The 19,329-nt window shown below is 51.2% G+C and overlaps 1 protein-coding gene across 11 annotated transcripts in view; it reads left to right on the top strand.

Annotated features, from left to right (window-relative positions):
* Nucleotides 1-19,329, top strand: part of SIPA1L3 (signal induced proliferation associated 1 like 3) — a 236,991-nt gene that overhangs the window by 158,286 nt on the left and 59,376 nt on the right. For all 11 annotated transcript variants that reach the window (XM_060650967.3, XM_060650956.3, XM_060650963.3 and 8 more), the window contains 2 exons: nucleotides 4,817-5,393; nucleotides 12,135-12,409. In XM_060650967.3, coding sequence (XP_060506950.3) covers nucleotides 4,817-5,393; nucleotides 12,135-12,409 — 852 coding nt within the window. The remainder of the gene's footprint in view (nucleotides 1-4,816; nucleotides 5,394-12,134; nucleotides 12,410-19,329) is intronic.

Here is a 19,329-nt window from a genome sequence, read left to right as displayed (position 1 = left end):
CATCGTGCGGATGCATGAGAATCTCCCCCCATCGATGGGCACCTGGGCCGTTTCCTGTCAGCCGCTCTTCCCCTCCATCCGGCAGCGAACAACCTTGCATCCGCTCTCCTTGCACTTGTGTCCGACTATACAGATGGGAGAATTCCTGAAACTGGAGTCCCTGGGCCCAAGGGTGTGTGCGTCGTGCACTGGTAGTCTTGAGGAATTGCCGGAATCTCCCGTTTTCTTGTGTCAGCCGGGCGTGTGAGAGAAGGGAGGGGGGGGATCCACCGCGTAGCGCGTGTGGTTCAGAACACTGTCCTGGATGTGCCGCCCAGGTGGCTGCTGGGAGCCAGCACACTGCATGGCAGGGCCTCCACGGGGCATCAGGCCACAGGCCCCCCGTGTCCTCACCCGTTTGCATCTGGTACTCTGAGCAGCAGCTACCCGTGCCCACACCTCGGGCTGTGAGAGCCAGAGCTCACTCGGAGGTCCCACGTTCCTCGGCAGCTGAAAGGTAGCCCTGGTGAGGGAAGATGGAGTTGTGCGCGCGTGCACGCACATACAAACACACACACACACACACACACACACACACACACACACACCCCACAGAGGAGAAGGCCTCCCTCTCCTGGCACATCAGAGGCAGGGGGTTGAGCCGGGGGCATGGGGGTGGCCTTTCTCCCCTTCCCACGCTCCCACCAGGGCTGTCACGGCAAACCTTCCACCAACCCCCCACTTTTCCAGGCCAGCCTTTGCATGGTGTCCAGGATGCTTGCTTGCTTCTGATTCACAAACCCTTCTTGTTTCTTACAATTTAATTTAAAATATTTTTATTATGCAATATTTTAAACATCCTGAAAAGCACAGAAAATAATATAACAGACACCCATGTGCCTACCACCAGATTTAGCAGATGTTAACATTTCGCCATATTTGCTTCAGCTCTCTCTCTTTTCTTTATTTTTAAAGAAAGAAAATGTTAAAGATACAACCAAAGCTTACCCCCTCCCACACCCTCTCCCTTCCTCTCCCCTCCTTCCCTACAGGCAGCTGCTCTCCGGACAGACCACACCCGGTCCCCTCTGTGTCCCCAAACACATTTCTGTGGCAGCACTCATGCTGTAAAAATGACTTATTAGCGTGGCCCTTGCCTCCCTTGAAGGTAGTAACCCCATGTCACATTCCCCTTCATGTATCTATTGTGACACGGGGCTTGCCATACAGTGAGCCTTAAAAACATTTTTGCTGGTCGGACAGATGCCTGGCCCAAATATCATAGGCACCGAGAAAAGAATTGTTGAATGAGTAATTGTGAATATTCTGGAAATACTTACTGAGCTACAGTGACCAGGTGACCTGGTGTCGCACCGTCTCCTGGTTGCGTGATGAGGTGCCGTCCTTTCCGGTTTCAATGTGCCGTTTCTGGGTGGCACACCAGCATCCCTGCAGCCTGTGGGCTGTGAAAACCCAGTCCGTCCTGCTGGGAAGCAAAGGACCCGCTGTTCTGATTGTCCAGAAGCCTTCAGCAGCTTATAATTTCGTGGTTCTTAAAATCATGAATCAGGACTGTGGGGAAACCCAAAATCCATCACTCTACGCAGCCAAGTGCTGACCGGAGCCGTTGCAGCGCTGTTCACAGCTGTAACGTACAATGCGAACATACCGTTAATTAGAAAGACTGGCGAAGTCATCTGGTCCATCCCCCGTCCTGTAGGCAAGGCCACGCCCACACGGTTTTGCCCAGAAAACCTGCCTGGTTTGTGTGGCCTTTGAAGAACTGCACCCCTGGAAAGTGCCTTTTTCCGTCAAACCTGCACCCGCTGTGCATTGGTAGAAATCTGTTTCTTCCTGGTCTGTTCAAGTTTAAATCGCTATTTAAATCAATAGTGAACACCTATGCTGGTGCTGGGGGACCAGCTAAGCTCAGTGTGGCATCTGCCCACATGGCACTCCTGCACTGGAGGAGTGTCACTGGATAGTGAACAGTGCAGCAAGGGATCTGGCCTGACCCACCTGGGGTGTGCAAGGGCTCCTTTGACAGTCTCCTGCCCCAGGCTCCTTCCAGTGCTTTCCTCATGGGGCAGCCATGGCGATCCTCGCAGGTTGTCAGTCTGGTTGTCACTTGTTGCTAGCACCTGTGTCCATCATGGACCCTCAGGAAGCAGATGCCTCCCTTAGGGTTTTAACTGAGGGTTAGTGAACAGTCCATTCACAGGTGTGCTTAGGTTAGGGGAACAAGTACAGGAAAGTGAGGCATCTGGGAACCACCAGCAGCAGGGAGCCATCACCCACCCCTTCGGCTTGAGGTTAGAGAGGATGGGAGAAGTTTCTGGAAGCTAGAGAGAGCTATGGCTCTGGGAGAGGGGGCACCAGGCAGGAGCTATCTATGGCTGTGAGTTGAAGGATCAAGGACTCAACCACAGCCGCTATCCCAGCCCAACAGGAAGGCCGTGAAGAGAAAGAAATTCTTGAACCTCTCTCTCCTGTCACCTCCTGGTGCTTCCTGTTGACCAAATTCACTGGAAGCTGGAGGGCATGGGAACCCAGGTGAAGGTGATAGCCTGCAGAAACCTACCTGCCAGGGCACTGAGCAGGGCAGAGAGCAGCAGACACCAGATCTGGGGGTGCAGATCGTGACGAGCCAGCCCAGGTGGTGAAATGATTGCTTGGTCTCATGATCAAGATGAAAAGCGCTAACACGCCATCAAGGCCCTGCGACGCCTGGCCCCCAGTGACCTTTTGAGCATCCGACTCTTCACTGTCTGGGCTCAGACCACCCCAGCCTCGTCTTTCACAGTCAGGCGTTGAACATGCAGTGCCCACTGCCTGCAGGGCCCTCCCCTCAGCTCTTCCTCTGGCTCCTACTCAGCCTCCGATCCCAGTGTAATAATCACTTCTTCAGAGAGGCCCCCCTGGGGTCTCCCTGTCCATATCAGGTCCTTCTGTTGTTCTGTCTGTACCCCATTCACTTCCTTTGTCTTTATAAATTAATTTGTAAGTTTGTTTAGTATGCCTCTCTTCCTGGATTATAAAGCTCTGGAGGCCAGGGACTGCTGTATCCCCAGCGTCCAAGAGAGCATCCCAGAAATGCTCGTCTCAAATAGATGCAGGAATGTTACACTGCCCCCTTTGCCACGTTGGGGGAGGGTGGGGGCTTGGGAGTCAGAACCCAAACAAGCCTTACACTGTGTTTGGGTTCCATGGAATATGTTTTAGTTAGGAATCTCATTATTTAAAAATTACCCTACGGTGGGAAGAGAAGCATTAGGAAATCTCTCCTAACGCAGTACTCATAAGGTGAGGTTTTTGTGGAGGATGAATACAATCCTCTAAGAAAATCTTAGCGAGCTGACTGCTCGCTCATTTCCAGCAACTCATACTGCTTTTAATCATCATCATGTAAACAGCATAGCTTGTGGTGTCTCCACCGCCCTTTAACATCTTCCAGCCAGCGTCGCGCTCCCCTGCCCCTGGGTGGTGACTCTGGGAGGAGCCGTAGCCTCTTTGCCTGACTTCCTGACTGTAGAAATCGGCTGCTCTATAGCCACGGGAATCTCCACTCAGTTTGGTCATTGGAACAACACGTCTGAGATACTCCTCAAATCTCTGGATTTGACTTCTCAGCAGATTCTCCCACCTCCCAGCTCAGGGCTGCTCCTTCTCCCCTCTCCTCTGTTCCATGTTGACCTGTTTCTGGCCTGTCGAGGGTTGGAGCACAAGGAGGAAATAGGAGGCAGGGGAGTGTCCCTGGGACTGTGACCACAGCTGACTGCGAATTCTCTGGGCTCCCTGTCCACCCTCCTGGTCCCCCAGGCTCCTCTTGACTACAGGCTCACCTCAGAGGCCCCTGCTGCCAGCGAGAGTGGGTGCAGAGATGATGGTGTTCGCCACCCAGCTTTCTCCAAAGATGTTCCTTCCAGCAGCTCCCTCTGTAGTTTGCGTAGGGGGTAAGAAGGTTCATTGGTTTGGCAGAACAGGTTTTAGATTATTTCCTTTTTACTTTCTCATCCATTCGCTATTTTCATTTCTGTCACCACGGCACCTCGGTCGAAACTGAAGTAGGAAGGGTGCCTTCTAACCTCTCGTTACAATGAATTTTCAAAATAACCCACGTAGAGAAGATTTACAAAGTATGTTAAACAATGTCACACAAATGTTTGAAAGAAGTAAATCACATAAATGTCCTGTATCAGTCAGATGTTCCGATAATAATGCTGCTTAACAAACCACCCCAAAGCTCAAGTGGCTCACAGACATTAACATGTCTCTCTGGCCCACACATCCACAGGTCTGACTGGCCTTGGCTCCCGGCCACGGATTGGGTCCAGGTCTGCTACAGGTGTCCCTCATCCTTCTGGGGCCCCCATGGGGCATGTTTAGCTCCCGGAGAAGGCAGGAGCACAGGAGGCATGCCTTGCTTGAAAACCATTGGCTAAATCAAGTTACCCAGGATCAGTAGGGTGGGGACGTACCTCCCCTCAAAGGTGGAGAGGGAGGAGTGAGTGTTTGCCAAACTGTAACCTACCACATAGTTTGTACGTATGTAAGATGAGAATAACCAAAATGGAACAGCGGTAGGAGAATTCTTCTTTGAACAGCAGTGGATGTTCTAACAGTGGATGTTCTAACAGCAGTGGATGTTCTAGGAAGTAAAAAAAATGCATATCCACGCCCTAAGGCTGTCGAAAGTTTCCAGTCTAGCCAGCAACTTACTAGTTAGACATAACTATTTCCATTCCTACAAAGCACACTCCTGTATCTGATTGCATGTTTTCTTTCTGAAGGGAATCTCAAGTGCCTTTCTTTCTACCATCTATTTCTCCCTCCTCAGTATGGCTGTGACCCGATCCAAAGATGCTCCTGCTTTTGGTCCCCCCATCCCCAGTGGAACCACATTCCGCAAGTCTGATGTCTTCAGAGACTTCTTGCTGGCCAAGGTGATTAATGCCGAGAACGCTGCACACAAGTCTGACAAATTCCACACCATGGCCACCAGGACCCGCCAGGAGTACCTCAAGGACCTGGCCGAAAACTGTGTCTCTAACACACCCATTGACTCCACTGGCAAATTTAACCTCATCTCCCTGACCTCCAAGAAGAAGGAAAAGACAAAAGCACGGGCAGGCGCTGAGCAGCACAGCGCAGGCGCCATCGCCTGGAGGGTGGCGGCCCAGGACTATGCCCAGGGGGTAGAAATTGACTGCATTTTGGGGATTTCCAATGAATTTGTGGTGCTCCTGGACCTTCGCACCAAGGAGGTGGTGTTCAACTGCTACTGTGGGGATGTCATCGGCTGGACCCCAGACTCCTCCACTCTCAAAATCTTCTATGGGCGAGGGGACCACATCTTCGTGCAGTCCACAGAAGGCTCTGTGGACGACATAAGGGAAATCGTCCAGAGACTGAAGGTAAGGGAGAGAGCTCGGCAGTGGTACAGCACTTCTGTGGTTTGGCCCAGGCCTTAGGGAACCACCCCCCCTCACCCCCACCCCAGCCCAGTCAGTCAGGCCAGGACACTAACTGGCCCCAAGAGAACCAGAACTGCCACTTAACACTAGGGGGGCTTGTGGGCCCTGCACCCTGGGTTCTTTTCTAGGGAAGGTTTGGGCCAGGGATCCAAGGCTCTCCATTGTCATCACCTTGGGAAGACAGAGATGTATTTATTCACTCTAGAAGTTGATAGGAGATACAAGTTTATGCTTACATTCAAAATGTAAGGGTACTTTGGGGAAGAATTAAAATAGAATGAAAAGCTTCCAGGCCACTAAAGGATAGGGCATAAGCAGGGACCTGGGGAGAATATGAGAAAGCACAGTACAAGAAACAAACAAACAGAAAATTATATAGCGGGAATAAGTCCACATCAGTAATCACGATAAACCTGAGTGGCTTAACTTCCTCTGTTAAAAGACGAAGGTTCACAGTCTGGGTGAATTCTTACCCTAAACTCCTGGTAGACCTCTCCGATTCAGACTGGTGGTCAAAGCAAGAGTGACAGATTTCAAGTCGGGTGACAGCTAGGTTGGTGAAGGCTTGAAGCACTGTGGTGAGAAGTACTCGGGCCACATCTGAGCTCTGTGAAAGGGAACGCTGTAGTCAGCAGTGGGCTCTTGGTGGGTTTAACAGGAGGGCGGGTCGTGCGTGTGAAATAGGGAAGGGTGCGTAACATGGGACCCGAGTTCTAGAGTCAGAAGGCCTGGCTTCAAGTCCTGGCACTGCCACTGGCCAGCCGTGCGACCTTGAGCCAAGTTCTTAACTGCTGTGTGACTCAATTTCCCCATCTGAAAAATGGGAACAAAAATTACCATACGTCATGTGAAAGTTTTAAGGATTGGATGAGTTATGCTGCCCAGACAAGCTTGCCTGACTTGGTGGGCTGTGACCTCCAGATCCCACCATGTTCACCCTTCTGGGCCTTTGCACTGTCTCATTAAATTCAGGCTGCATTGATAAGGCCCTGCCCTCAGCTTTCCTCAGCCCAAAATTCATGCTTAGCTTTAGGTAACAACATTAGTTTTTGGTAGCAACACGGATGTGGGGTCGGAGACCCAGGGCCTCCATCTGTTTTATTCACTTGCGTATGTCCCATGCCTCCATCAGGACTGCCTGGCACGTAGTAGGTGTTCAGTAAATACTAATTGGTTGGCTAGTTGAATAAGTTTAATTGAACCCTGAGTCTGTGCTAATAAGCATTTTACGTGCGTGATCTCACAGTCTTTGACCACCCCATGGAGTGTAGGTACTGTTCGTGTCTCCACTTGACAAGATGAGGAAATAGAGGCTCAGAGAGGTATAGATACTCACATAAGGTCATGCAGCCAGCAGATGGCAGACTGGGATCTGAATCCAGGTTTTCCTGACTCCAGAACCTATCTGTGCCCAAACTCGAGACTGGTAGCTTATCGGCATCTCCACCCAGGTGTCTGTAAGCCCCTGAAACATGTGCAAGAGCAAACTCCTGGTTTTCTTCCCCTGCCCCCCAGAATTTTCCTGTTAACATAAAGGGCAAGTCCGTTGCTCCATTTATTGAAGTCAAAAGCCTTGGCATCAGCCTTGCTGTTCTCTTCCTCTCACACCCACATCCCGTCTGGCTCCGGTGGGCAGTCTCCAGCCACCCCGCCCCTTCCACAGCCTCCCCCAGCCTCTCCTGGACTCTGCAGTCACCTCCTCCCTGTCTCCCTCGCCTCCACCCTTGCTTCCCTATGTTCTGTCCTCAGTAAGGCAGTCCCAAGGGGTCTGGTCCCATCACTGCTATGCTCAGAACCGTCTGCCCACCCTAGGTGAAAGCCAGAGTCCTTGCAGTAGCACGTGAGACCCCGCGTGATCTGGCATCCTGTCGCTCTCTCTGCCCTGGATACACAGACCTTTGCTGCTTCCCGAGTGTGCTAGGCAGGCAACCAGCCTTTCCACTGCCCGCACTCTCTCGCTGGAGCACTTTAGTCACGTGTCATCTTATCAGGGAAGCCTCATATGTAAAATCGCAACCCCCCACCCCGACTGAGCATATTCCACCCACTTACCCTGCTTTAATTTTCTCCATGGCACTTACCACCACACAAAGTGTATTTGTGTATTTGTTGTTCACTGCGCTGTCCTTAGCACTCAAGCCCGTATGCAGGAGACGCTCAGTGAACTTGTACTGAACGCAGGGGTGTATCACTACCCTATAGTAATAGCAAGAGCGAACATTTGTGGAGGGCTGTCCGACCCTGCTCAGTGCCTGGCACAACTTGGCATTTTCTTCTTACAAAAACCCGGTGAGGGAGATACCATTATCATCCCCACTTCACGGATGAGGAATCTGGAACCCAGAGAGTTAAGTACCTGGGTTCTTTAACACGAGAGGATGCTTCCTCCCCAGATCCTGACAGCAGCTCACGTTTCTTGTGCAGTGACCGTGCCAGGCACCGCGCCAGGTTACACATTTTACCCACATCCTCTCTGTGCCACTCCGTCCCACACCCACCCCCGAGCCTACTGTTGGCGCAGTGTTTTGCAGCCGGTTACCGCAGCCCTCCTCACAATCTCAGTGCCCCAAAGCCCACTGAGGAACCAGGTGGCCAGGAAGTGATGACGTAAGCCATCTTCTGCGAAGGGACAAGCCCATCTTAAGTGACTCATGATGGCAAATCTGTCTGCTGCGCAGAGCCCTCCAGGGCAAGGAGTCCCTGCCCTCCCCAGCAGAGCCAGGAGTCAGACATCCTTCGTTTGTTAAGTTATGCCCCTGTCTCTGAGCTGGACAGTGCTGGGACACAGCAGTGACCATGATGGGCCGTGGCCGCCCTCCCGGGACTCCCATCTGAGGCAGATACCGAACAAGGAGTTACAAGTGCCGAGAGGTTAAAGAGGAAGTATTGAGGATGCCAGGGAACCTATCGTGGGGAGAGGTCTCAAGCCCACAGGTTGGATGTAGCCCCCAGACATACTCAGTTGGTTACCAAAGCTTAGCATTCGGAAGACTTCATAGAAGTGTGTCTTTCCGGGGGATCTGGCTGTGCTGGACGTGCATTTGCACAGGTCAGCCGAGGCAAGGCCATAAGTGCCCGCTTCAGATGGGGCACAAGTGCAGCATTTAGCCACATTCCACCAGCTTGCGTCTCGTGTACACTGCCCACCGAGTACCCCAGCTTGTGAGCCTGGGATGGGGGGCTCCCTGAGGAAACAACTTTTAAACCGAGATCAGAACAAGAAGTAGGAATCGTCCTGGTGAAGAATGAGGGGGAAATTAAAAAAGGGGGCAGCGGGGAATACAGCGTGGAAGGTAAAAGCAAGAGTTAAAAAGTCAGGTCTGTACAGGTCTTAACATCTGAAAGATAAGCAAAGCAGTTGTACCTGCTTCACAAGTGAGATAATGGTGAAATTGGGCATATGAAGGGCTTAATCAGTGCCTGGCACACACAGATCAGTCCCCAGGAAGATGAACTTTAAAAAGGCAGGGTTGGCCTGGCAGAGGGTCCTCTGAACAGGTATGTGTTTGGTCTCGTAAGGTGTTCCCTGTGCCGTGGGGCCTTTCTAGAATCTTGTAAACGTCAGGAATGCTTCTGTTCTTCAAGTGGGGCTTCCTTTGGTTTGTGAGAAAAGCAAAGGGGACAGAATTGTCAGACATTTAAGAGAGCACGGGTGCCTGGGAGGCTCAGTTGGTTAAGCATCTGACTCGTGACTTTGGCTCAGGTCATGATCTCACATTTTGTTACTTCAAGCCCCGCATCGGGCTCTGTGCTGACAGTGCCGCTTGGGATTCTCTGTCTTTCTCTCTGTGTCTTTCTCAAAATAAATTAACTTTAAAAAAAAAAAAAGGTTTGGGGCGCCTGGGTGGTGCAGTCGGCCAAGTGTCCAGCTCAGGTCATGATCTCACAGTTCATGGGATCTAGCCCCTCACTGGGATTTCTGCTGTCAGAGCAGAACCTGCTTCGGATCATCTGTCCCCCTCTCTCTCTGCCCCTCCCAACCCTCTGAAAAATAAATAAACAACAACAACAAAAAAAAGGGTTTTAAGAGACAGCAGCTACAGAGTTCAGTTACCGGCTCTCTCCTCTCTCCAAAATGATCGAAAACAGCTGTAGTGGGTCGCTACAGGCTGAGCTGCTAAAAGAGACCGAGAGATCCAGTGGCCAAACAAGGCGGGAGTTTCTTTCTCTTGTAGTTAATGCCCAGGCTGCTCAAGGTGGCAGGGACAGCTCAGGGACTTACACCCCTTTTGTCTTGTGACACCTCATTTTCCTTCTGTATCGGTTGGTATGACTCCATATCCCCGTTCCTGTCTGTGGGGAGGCAGAAGGTGTGAGTGTGGAGGGCAAGCAATTTTATTTTGAAGAGCACAACCTAGAAATTCCATCACTTCCACTCCTGTCCTGTTGGCCAAAACCAAGTCATATGTCCGTACCTAGCTGCGAGAGAAGCTGAGACATGGGGGGCCTCAGCCGGGTGGCTGTGCGCCCGTCCGAATCTGTTTTGCCGTGGGAGGTCTTGGTACTGAAAGGAGGAAGGGAAGAGTGGAGAATGGACGGCAGTCAGCAGCCTCGCTGAAGCCTCTGAGGAAGGTCACGCCCTCCCCACCCCCTCCTGGCCTGGTGTGGCCTAATTGGTCAGGGGCACAGACACACCAGACGTTTCTCTGTAACTCACAACCAGATTCTGTGGACACAAGGGTGACTGCTTCAAGGAGAAGAATTTTGACTCCCCAAGCAGAAGTCACGGGCTAGGATGAAGTCAGTCACAACTTTCTCTTCTGATGCACTGAACACCAGACTTTCCTCTGCAACCGGTTTTTTAAACTTTTTAACTATGGAAAATGTCAAACATACACCAAAGTAAAGAGACTCACCTAGCGAACTCCTGGGCCTTCACCAGTTTTCCGCGATTATCAGCCAGCCCGTGGCCAGTCTTGTTTCTTCCTTCCCTCCCTTCCCTTCCACCTGATTATTTCAAAACAAATCCCAGACATCCTATCATATCATCTGTACACATTTCAGCATTTATCCTGAAAACACACAGACCCCCAAAAAACAACTGTCTTGTCATTGTCACACATAAAGAAGGAACAATAATTCTTTCTTGTAGCATGAACAAGTTGGACTGTGAAATCAATTACTGGGTCTCAATCAAGAATTTTTGAGGACAGGATAGGAAAGAAGACAGAGTATCGCAGTCCATCCCAGTAAGTAAGGATAAGTAGTCCTTTGTGAGGTGTTGCCCCAGTGCTACATTTGTCCCCCACTTTCCAAATTCTCCCCATCTGCGTCAAATGTGGTTATGTCTTCAGGTGAGGCCTTTCCCGTCCACACTCTTCATTTCCTGCTACCTACACTCAGGAATGTGATCGATTTGGATTGCAAGGAATATTTGTGGGTTAACGCACATGTGAATGCATAGACTGGTTTGTGACATACAACCTGCTTAGTGTGCATAGTGGCCAGAAAAAGTGTGAAAGCCACTGTTGTAACAAGTACGTTCAAATACCATAACTTCTAGCCGGGGAATGGCTTCTCACAGGCAATTTGAACTATTACACGTTCTCTTTCCTTAATGCAGTTTTAGGAGAGGGCAGACAGATCTCGATGTGACTTGTTTAATAGCCGTAGCCGTGGCTTGTTAGGTTCTTTTCTCCCAAGAAGAGGAGAGAATCCCTAAGGACATGCTGAAGGGCTGAGGTCCTCTTCCGCGGGTCCTCCTGTTTACAGTATACAATATCATGGCAAAAACCACACACGGATGAAGCAAGGCCTTGTGTGGTCTGGTCAGGTCCAGGCTGGAGGACGGTCTGAGGAGGAGGTTGGGAAGGGGTTTGTGGCTCTGAGAATGAGGAAGTAAAGAATATGGCGCGAGCCCCCACCCAGAAAAGATCCCAGGATCTCTGGTCGGTTGCTCCTCTGGCTTACTTTGTTCAGAGTCACTGTGTCAGGATAAAATAGTTGTGGCTTAGAACAACAAAGGTTTGGGAGGGAGGGGAGGGGAGGTGATGGGCATTGAAGAGGGCATCTTTTGGGATGAGTACTGGGTGTTGTATGGAAACCAATTTGACAATAAATTTCATATATTAAAAAAAAAAATAGAACAACAAAGGTTTATCTGTTGCTCACACTACATGTCCGTCTTGGGTTCACCAGAGATCTCTGCTCCACATTGTTCTAACTCTGGAACTCTAGCTGACCAAACAGCCATTATCTGGAATAATCCTGGTAGCTGTGGTAGAGGGGAAAGGCCTACGGTGGGGGGGGGGGGGGGGGGGGGGGGGTCTCACTCTAGCAAGTAAATGCCCCAACCTAAATGACATGACAGTTCCACTCACAACTCAAGTTGTGACCAAAACAAGTCCCAGAGCCCACCCACCCCAAGGGGCCAAGAAGTATAATACTGCCATAGCTGGAAAGGAGGGAGACCAGGGGCCTTTGGAATACATGGCTGGCTCCTGACTGCCACCATCTCTGCAAGCTAATAAGCCATATAGTTGCATATCCACGTTTCGTCTTCAGAAGTCAGGGGTCCAGGCTGAGACTAGGTAGGTGTTTGTGCTCCTATACCCTGGCATCACCTGGGAGAGATGGGAGTCAGCAGGGTCTTTGGCCCCAAAGCGGGGAAATCTGTACAGGGATCGTCCAGAGCTGGCCCCCAAACAGCTTCTGAGGCTAGATCCTACCTGTCGCCTACAGGTCATGACCAACGGCTGGGAGACGGTGGACATGACCCTGCGGCGGAACGGGCTCGGGCAGCTGGGCTTCCACGTGAAGTATGATGGGACAGTGGCCGAGGTGGAGGACTACGGGTTTGCCTGGCAGGCCGGCCTCCGGCAAGGTAGCCGACTGGTGGAGATCTGCAAGGTGGCCGTGGTCACACTGACCCACGATCAGATGATCGACCTCCTGCGCACCTCTGTCACTGTCAAGGTGGTCATCATCCCGCCTTTCGACGACGGCACGCCCCGGAGGTAAGGGCATCTGCCCTGTAAGGTGGGAGCCAGGTGGGGGTTGGCAGCTTCCAGAGAGCCCGCGTGTGCCCCCGCCCCAGTACTGTCACTCGAGGGCCTTTCTCAGGAGGAAGAGCCACGACGGCAACCAGGTGAGAGTCCGTAACTATCAAGCACATACTGCGTGCCAGTTACGGTTGAAGCTCTGCAAATGCGTACTGTCCCATTTAATGTCTGTAACAGCCCCACGAGGTGGGCACTCTCATCAGTTCCATTTTGTAGATGATGCACACAGCGTGAAAACTAGCTTGCCCCGAGGCCACACTGTACTGGGTTCACTCCTTCAACACATATTTATTGCGCCCCGAGTATGTGCAAGCTCCATTCGAAGCTGGGGATACAGCAGTAACGAGACAGAGCGCCTGCTCCCTAGAAGTTTGTGTTCTAGAGGGAGGGACAGGCAGTAATTAAATAGATATAATGCAGGACCAGGCAGTAATAAGGCTTAAGAAGAAAACTAAAGCAGAGTAAATAAAGGGTCTGCCCCATGGTGGGAGAACTGCTTACATTATCAGGGAGGGCTACTGGGTGGAGGCAGCCTTGTGGTCTTCTCTGGGCCAGGGGGTCCCAGACAGAGTGTGGACAGAGGCTCCAAAGTGTGAGTGTGAGTGTGTGTGACACATCTGTCCGTGCAGCAGGGAGAGACCAGTGTGGCTGGAACAGGGGTGAGAGGTGGGGGCAACCTTTGGGGGAGCTTATGGTCACAGTGACAGGCTCAGGTTTTACTCCACGGAAAGTGGGAAGACAGCGGAGAGTTTGGGTTTTTTTTTTACTGGAACACTTCAAACATATTAAAAGTGTACTGAGCCCCGTTTCAACACTAAGCAACATGTGGCCAGTTTTGGGTTTTCTTTTTTTTCAATCTCTGTACCTCCCTATCTTGGATTATTTGAACCCCTATCTTGGATCATTTGAATCCATCCCAATGTTTAGAATGTATCTCTACTCAATAAGCACCTCTAAAAAATTATGATGATGCTTAAAAATTTTAACAGTAAGTCAGTATCAATTACCCATCTGTGTTTACCTTTCTGTTGTATCAGAGAGATCTTTCTTAAAAATAATTGTTTTGTTGGGGCACCTGGCTGGCTCAGTCAGTTAAGTATCTGACTCTTGATTTCGGCTCAGGTCATGATCTCACAGTCCCCGTGTGGGGCTCAGCACAGAGCCTTCTTAAGATACTCTCTCTCCCTCTCTGTCTGCCACTCTCCCCCTAAAATTAAAAAAAGAAAAATGTTTTTAGAAGAGTTGTTTTGTTAATCAGGCTCCTCCTGTTGTATGTGGTTGATGGGTGTCTTTAGGCTCTCTTAACCTATAAGCTTCTCCTTCCTCTTTTCTATTCCCCTTGCAGTTTAGTTTGGGAAGAAGCCAGGTTTCTTGTCCTTCAGAGTTTCTCACTTCCTGGATTTAGCTGCTTGCATCCCTCTGATGTCCTTTACCCTGTTTCTCTAGCACATGAATTTCCTGTAAACTGGAGTTTGATGTAGAAGCTTGATCCAATTCCGGTTAAATTTCTTTTGGTAACACCACTTCCTAGGTGTGTGTCTGTCAAGAGGCACCACGTGTCTGGTTGGCCCTCCGTGAGTGACCCTAAGGGCAGTCGGAGGGTTTAGATGGTAGCAGCTGACCCGTCATTATGCATTGTCCCCCTCAGCAGCTCTTCGACATGATTGCCTGGATCAGTTATTTTGTCATGCATCACATGGTACCGAGTGGTATTCTCAATTCCATCATTCCTCCTTCATTTATTGACTGAAATTTTTCTAAAAAGAATGTCCCTTCAGTAACTATTTGGTTACTCTGAGGTGTAATTTATTATATGGAAAAGGCAAGGTAAATGCAGCTTTCAGAATAATGAGTTGGTACCCTAGCAACCTCCAGAGGTGACCGGAGACAGAAAGAGAGAGAGAGAGAAAATCACTACCTTCCAAGTGCTGGAAACACAGTTGCACAGGAGACAGTCAAGGCCTTGGCCCTCATAGAGCTACCGAATGGATCAGGGGAGGCAGACGATAAACAAGTAAGCAAATAAGATGATTTCACATAGCAGAGGGGGAGGCAGTTGAGCATAGTGGGGAAGGCAGGCTCTACGGTGAGATTACCTAGGTTTGAATCTTAGCTCTGCCCCATAGTGACTGTCGCCCTGGGCCAGTGGCCTCTTACCCTGTGCCTCGGTTTCTTCATTTGTAAAATGAGGACAGTAATAGGTCCTTTCCCCAAAGGCAGTTGGGAAGTTGGAGAAAAGCTTTGTAAAGCACAGAGAACAGCCCTTGGCCTGTAGGAGGTGCTCTAGAGACACCAGCTGGGAGATACTGGGTGTGAGGAAGTAAAGAGCACTGTCTGACTTTGGACAGGGTGGTCAGGGAAGGCCTGAAGGTGAGATGGAGCAAGAAGAAAGGCCTTGCAGGAGGGAGTGGCCATTACAAAAGTGAGGACAAAGGCCCTCGGCTTGTTGACAGACCAGAAAGGGGGTCAGGAGCAGAGTGAGCCAAAGGGGAGGTGAGATGAGGGGACCCTGAGGGCTACATACATGTGACCTCACAGGGCTGGCGTCATCCTCATTTTACAGACGAGCAAGCTGAGTCCCAGAGTGGACCCGTCGCTTGCGCAGGGTTGTACAGCTACTAAGTGGCCGACAAACCTCAATCCAGGTGTCCCGGCCCCGCTGTGTTCCACCATCAGAACGCTGTGCGCATGCCCAGGGGTGGTGGCTCCATCCGCCCCTTCTCGCTTGCTCTGACCTTGGTAGGGGGCAGTTCTGGGCACAGCAAAATCCTTCAGCCAAGGGCTTGGCCTCCCCTCTCCCACCTCCCCAGTCTCCCGGCCTTGGGACTCCAGTCTAACCCCAGGCGTCCCCTTCTCTCAGCCCTCTTGTGGCGCCTTGGCCCGGCCACACCCGCGCCGGGCTCTGCAGGGGCAAGTCGAGCCAAAGTAAGTCCGCAGGCGAGCTCCCCAGCAGACTCCCCCCCCACCCCCCCGCCTTGCTTTGCACCCACACCCATGCCCACACGTGTGCACATGGTAAGCCAGCCTGCCTGCCGGACGACTCCAAAACTGGAGGTGCACGAGAGGCCACACAGATTCCCTGGACCTGCAGGTAGGGGCCAACTGAAGCAAAAGTGAAAGTCTGCAAGTTCCTTCTCCAGCTTTGGGGAGGCTTTGGGGAGACCAGGCCAGGGAGGGCATGACCAGACAGATGAGCCCCGCTCCCTGCCCTCATTAGGAGAGCTGTCAGCCTGCCGCCTTTATAAGGCAGCCACAGAAACAGAATGTCCTGTTTGCAAGGGCAGGTGTGGGCTGAGACTTGTGTGGTTTTTGTTGTTCTTCAAATGCAGAGGTGTCTGGCTGACCTCATTTGCAGAGCTGATAATCCCAACTCGGGGTTCTGTCCAGCCTCTTGCTGCAGCCCTGGCCTCTTCTGGCTCAAATGGCGAGATAGGCTCTGAGGGGAGACGCACAGGGATGGGCAGAGGTGCTGTCCCTGCCACCAGCCAGGTTCAGCATGGTGTGCATCTGGACCCCATGCTCTTCAGACACTGAATAGGGTAGAGTGGGTCATCCACACACTCCCAGGCCACAGGACGAGTTCTTGAGTGATCCCAGCACCACTGGCCACAGCTGAGCCGGGCCGGGTAGCTGCGAGAACGTCCCACAGCCTAATGAGATGGTCATGTTGATCTTGGGCGTTTGCACAGGCTCAGGAGGGATGTTCTCATCTCACTTTTCTCTGTCACTTCCTGATGGGGAAGGCAATCTGGGATGCTTTTATCCCCTTTAGTTAGACTCAGGAGCTCCAGTCAGGGGGTTAGAAACTCCTCCCTGAGAAGGAAAATTGAAACCACACAAGTAAGTAAGAGAGGTAAGAAAGGAGTCCCCGTGGCCTCCAGCAACTAGGCTGTTGGGAATTGAGGACAAGGAGGCAGTGAGGACAGAGGTCTGTGAGCCTGGGGGCGGTCCTCTCTCAGATGCCTCCTGCATGTGGCTGAGGTTGGAACACGGTGTTTAGTGCAACACTATTGGTCAAGCACAAGACTAGAAGCAACCTAAATATCTAACCACAGAGGACCAGCTAAGTAAATCCTAGGGCATCCGTGTGATGCAATAGTATTTGATTGTTTAAAGGAAATAAAGTGAATTTGTTTGTGCTGAGAGGGCCTGGTAAGAAGTAGTAATTGGGGGGGGGCAAGGAGGGAGGGGGGAAGCAAGATGATATTTGTAGTTAAGTGTGCTATTCTTTTTATTTTTATTTTATTTATTTATTTATTTATTTATTTATTTATTTATTTATTTTAATTTTTTTTAATGTTTATTTATTTTTTGAAACAGAGAGAGACAGAGCATGAGCAGGGGAGGGTCAGAGAGAGAAGGAGACACAGAATCTGAAACAGGCTCCGAGCTGTCAGCACAGAGCCCGACACGGGGCTCGAACTCACGGACCGTGAGATCATGACCTGAGCTGAAGTCGGACGCTCAACCGACTGGCCACCCAGGCGCCCCAATTTCTATTTTAAATACTGTTTGCATAGGATCTCTCTGCATAGATATACCTGCATAGAATATTTCCGAAAGAACAGACAAGAAACTGGAAGCTGTGGTTGCTTCTGGTGGGTGAAACTGGAGAACAGGGATAAGGGACAGGAAATGGCATTTTATCTCACTTTAATCTTTAAAAACAGTTCAATAAGTAGGGGCACCTGGGTGGCTCAGTCAGTTGAGTGTCCAACTCTTGGTTTCAGCTTAGGTCACAATCTCACAGTTCATGAGATCAGGCTTCACATTGACAGCACAGAGCCTGCTTGGGCTTCTCTCTCTGCCCCTTCTGCCCCTTCTCTGCCTGCACAAGCGTGCACTTTCTCTCTCTCTCAAAATAAATAAATAACCTTAAAAAATACAATTCAAAAACCAAATCAACGAAGTGGGTTTCTCAAACTTTTCCATGTGTCAAAATCCTCTTTGGCAACTTGGTAAAATGCAAATCCCTGGGCCCCACCTCAAGGAAGATTCTGATTCAGGTGAGCAGAGACGAGACCCAGGTATCTGCATTCCTCTGCTGAGTTCTCAGGGTGGTTTAGGTGCCGGTAGTTCTCAGGCCGGTGGGGAACAATTTGTTCCAGAGCCCCCAGGGAGGTGTGGCTGGACTTGAGAAGATGGAAAGGACACTCACCTCTGAGCCTGTGGGAACAGCAGACAGATTGGCCACAGAATCGGCTGGAGGAGGCAACAGCATCAAATCCTGTTTATTAGGCATGTGGCACATGCCAGACTTTCTCCTAATGTTCTAGAATGCTTGCAGCCACCACCATCTTACAGATGAGGAAACTGAGGTTCTGAGAAGGAAATGGTTCGCCCAAGGCCACGCAAGCTGTAAGTGGCAGGGCTGGGATCTGAACTGGCCATCTGTCCCAGAATCCCTGGCTCCCCACCGCCCTGTGCTGCCTTCAAGATTATTGGATAATGTTTCCCTCTCTGAGATCATGCCCAAGGACTCCTCGCCAAAGGCCAGGCTGTCAGTAACTGGGAGAGAAGTCACGGACCCAAGAAATCCACTCATTGGTTCCCACACCACTCTTCAGTGGGCCAGTGTGCATCGGCGTTAAAGTTGTGGCCTTTGGAATCAACTTAACTGTATTTAAATCCAATTTCCACCTCTTACTGGCAGTGTGACCTCGAACAGGTTACTTAACTTCTCTCTCAAGTGCGGTGCAGTGATCAGGATTCTGGTTCCCAACAACAGAACCAACTCAAACTTTGTGAAGCAAAACAAAGCCTTTACTGGCTTCTGTACCCTGACAAACCAGGAGACAGAGCAAGATCTAGATGGGGCCAGATGCAGGGTCTCAGACGCCCTCACCAGGAATCTTCATCACCTATCTCCTTTTCTGTCACTGTCATTCTCAGGCCATCTCGCACTTGGTGGGAACAAAGATGACCCACCCTTCTTCACAGCTTCAGCTTAGGACTCCCCAGTGCAGCAGCCCCAGTGAACTAGATCCTTCCCCCAGGAGTTCCAAAAACCATTCCAGAGTTGATGCTGTCTCCGTGTAAGGCACATAACAGTCCTGTGCCAGTCGTGGTGTCCAGAGGGAGAGGAGTTTCTGATTGGCCAGGCCCCGGGCGACGTTCTCATACCCGGAGCCGAGAAGTGCACGCAGACGTGCTCTCAGGAGAAGAGGTGTGAAAGCTGGGCCGGCCAGAGCAGCTGTGTGCGCTGCAGCACCGTGATGGTACCCTCGTCCGCCTCCACCCGGGCCTGGCATTTCTGCGGGTTCTGCTGGACATTTGTATTGCTGTCACTCCTCATGTGATGCCTGGTGAGGCATTGGTGTCAGGAGCTAATGTTCCTAAAGAACACGGCGTGCTGGGCCCAGGTGCCAGAGCACCTACTCGGGTCACCTTTTGAAGACTCCCTAGCAGCCACGTCCTGAGCCCCCAGCCACCAAATCCACCAGATCTCTTGCCAGCCCTGAAAGTTCCCTCTAGAGGACTCAGGAGAGCCACAGAGGATCAGCTCGATGAGGGCATGAGAGCTTCCGGGCTCCTCCAGGCTCAGCTCCCACAGCTGTTGGGAGGTGGATGTCGCGAGCGCAGCCCCCTCCTTGGGCTCAGAGCCCCCTCCCGTGCCGCACTGCAGCAGCGGTGGAGAATGCCAGCCCAGCCTGCGGATCTCCCCGCCTCGAGCCAGGAGCACCGCGGTTTGCATGCCAGCCTGGTCTGGGGGGAGTCACAGGCCGTTCTGCATCTATTTCAAGGTTCTGGATTTCGTGGCTTTTTTTTTTCAATCACCCTGCAAAGTAGGTCACCTGCTCCTCTTCCAGCTGCCTTTGAGCTTCTTTGGAACAAGGCAGATACTATCCTTTGATTCTGAGGGCATCCGCCTTTCT

This window comes from Panthera onca, chromosome E2 (assembly GCF_046562875.1).
Source record: "Panthera onca isolate mPanOnc1 chromosome E2, mPanOnc1 haplotype 2, whole genome shotgun sequence".
Classification (NCBI taxonomy): Eukaryota; Metazoa; Chordata; class Mammalia; order Carnivora; family Felidae; genus Panthera; species Panthera onca.
This window is presented reverse-complemented; position numbering and strand designations above follow the sequence as displayed.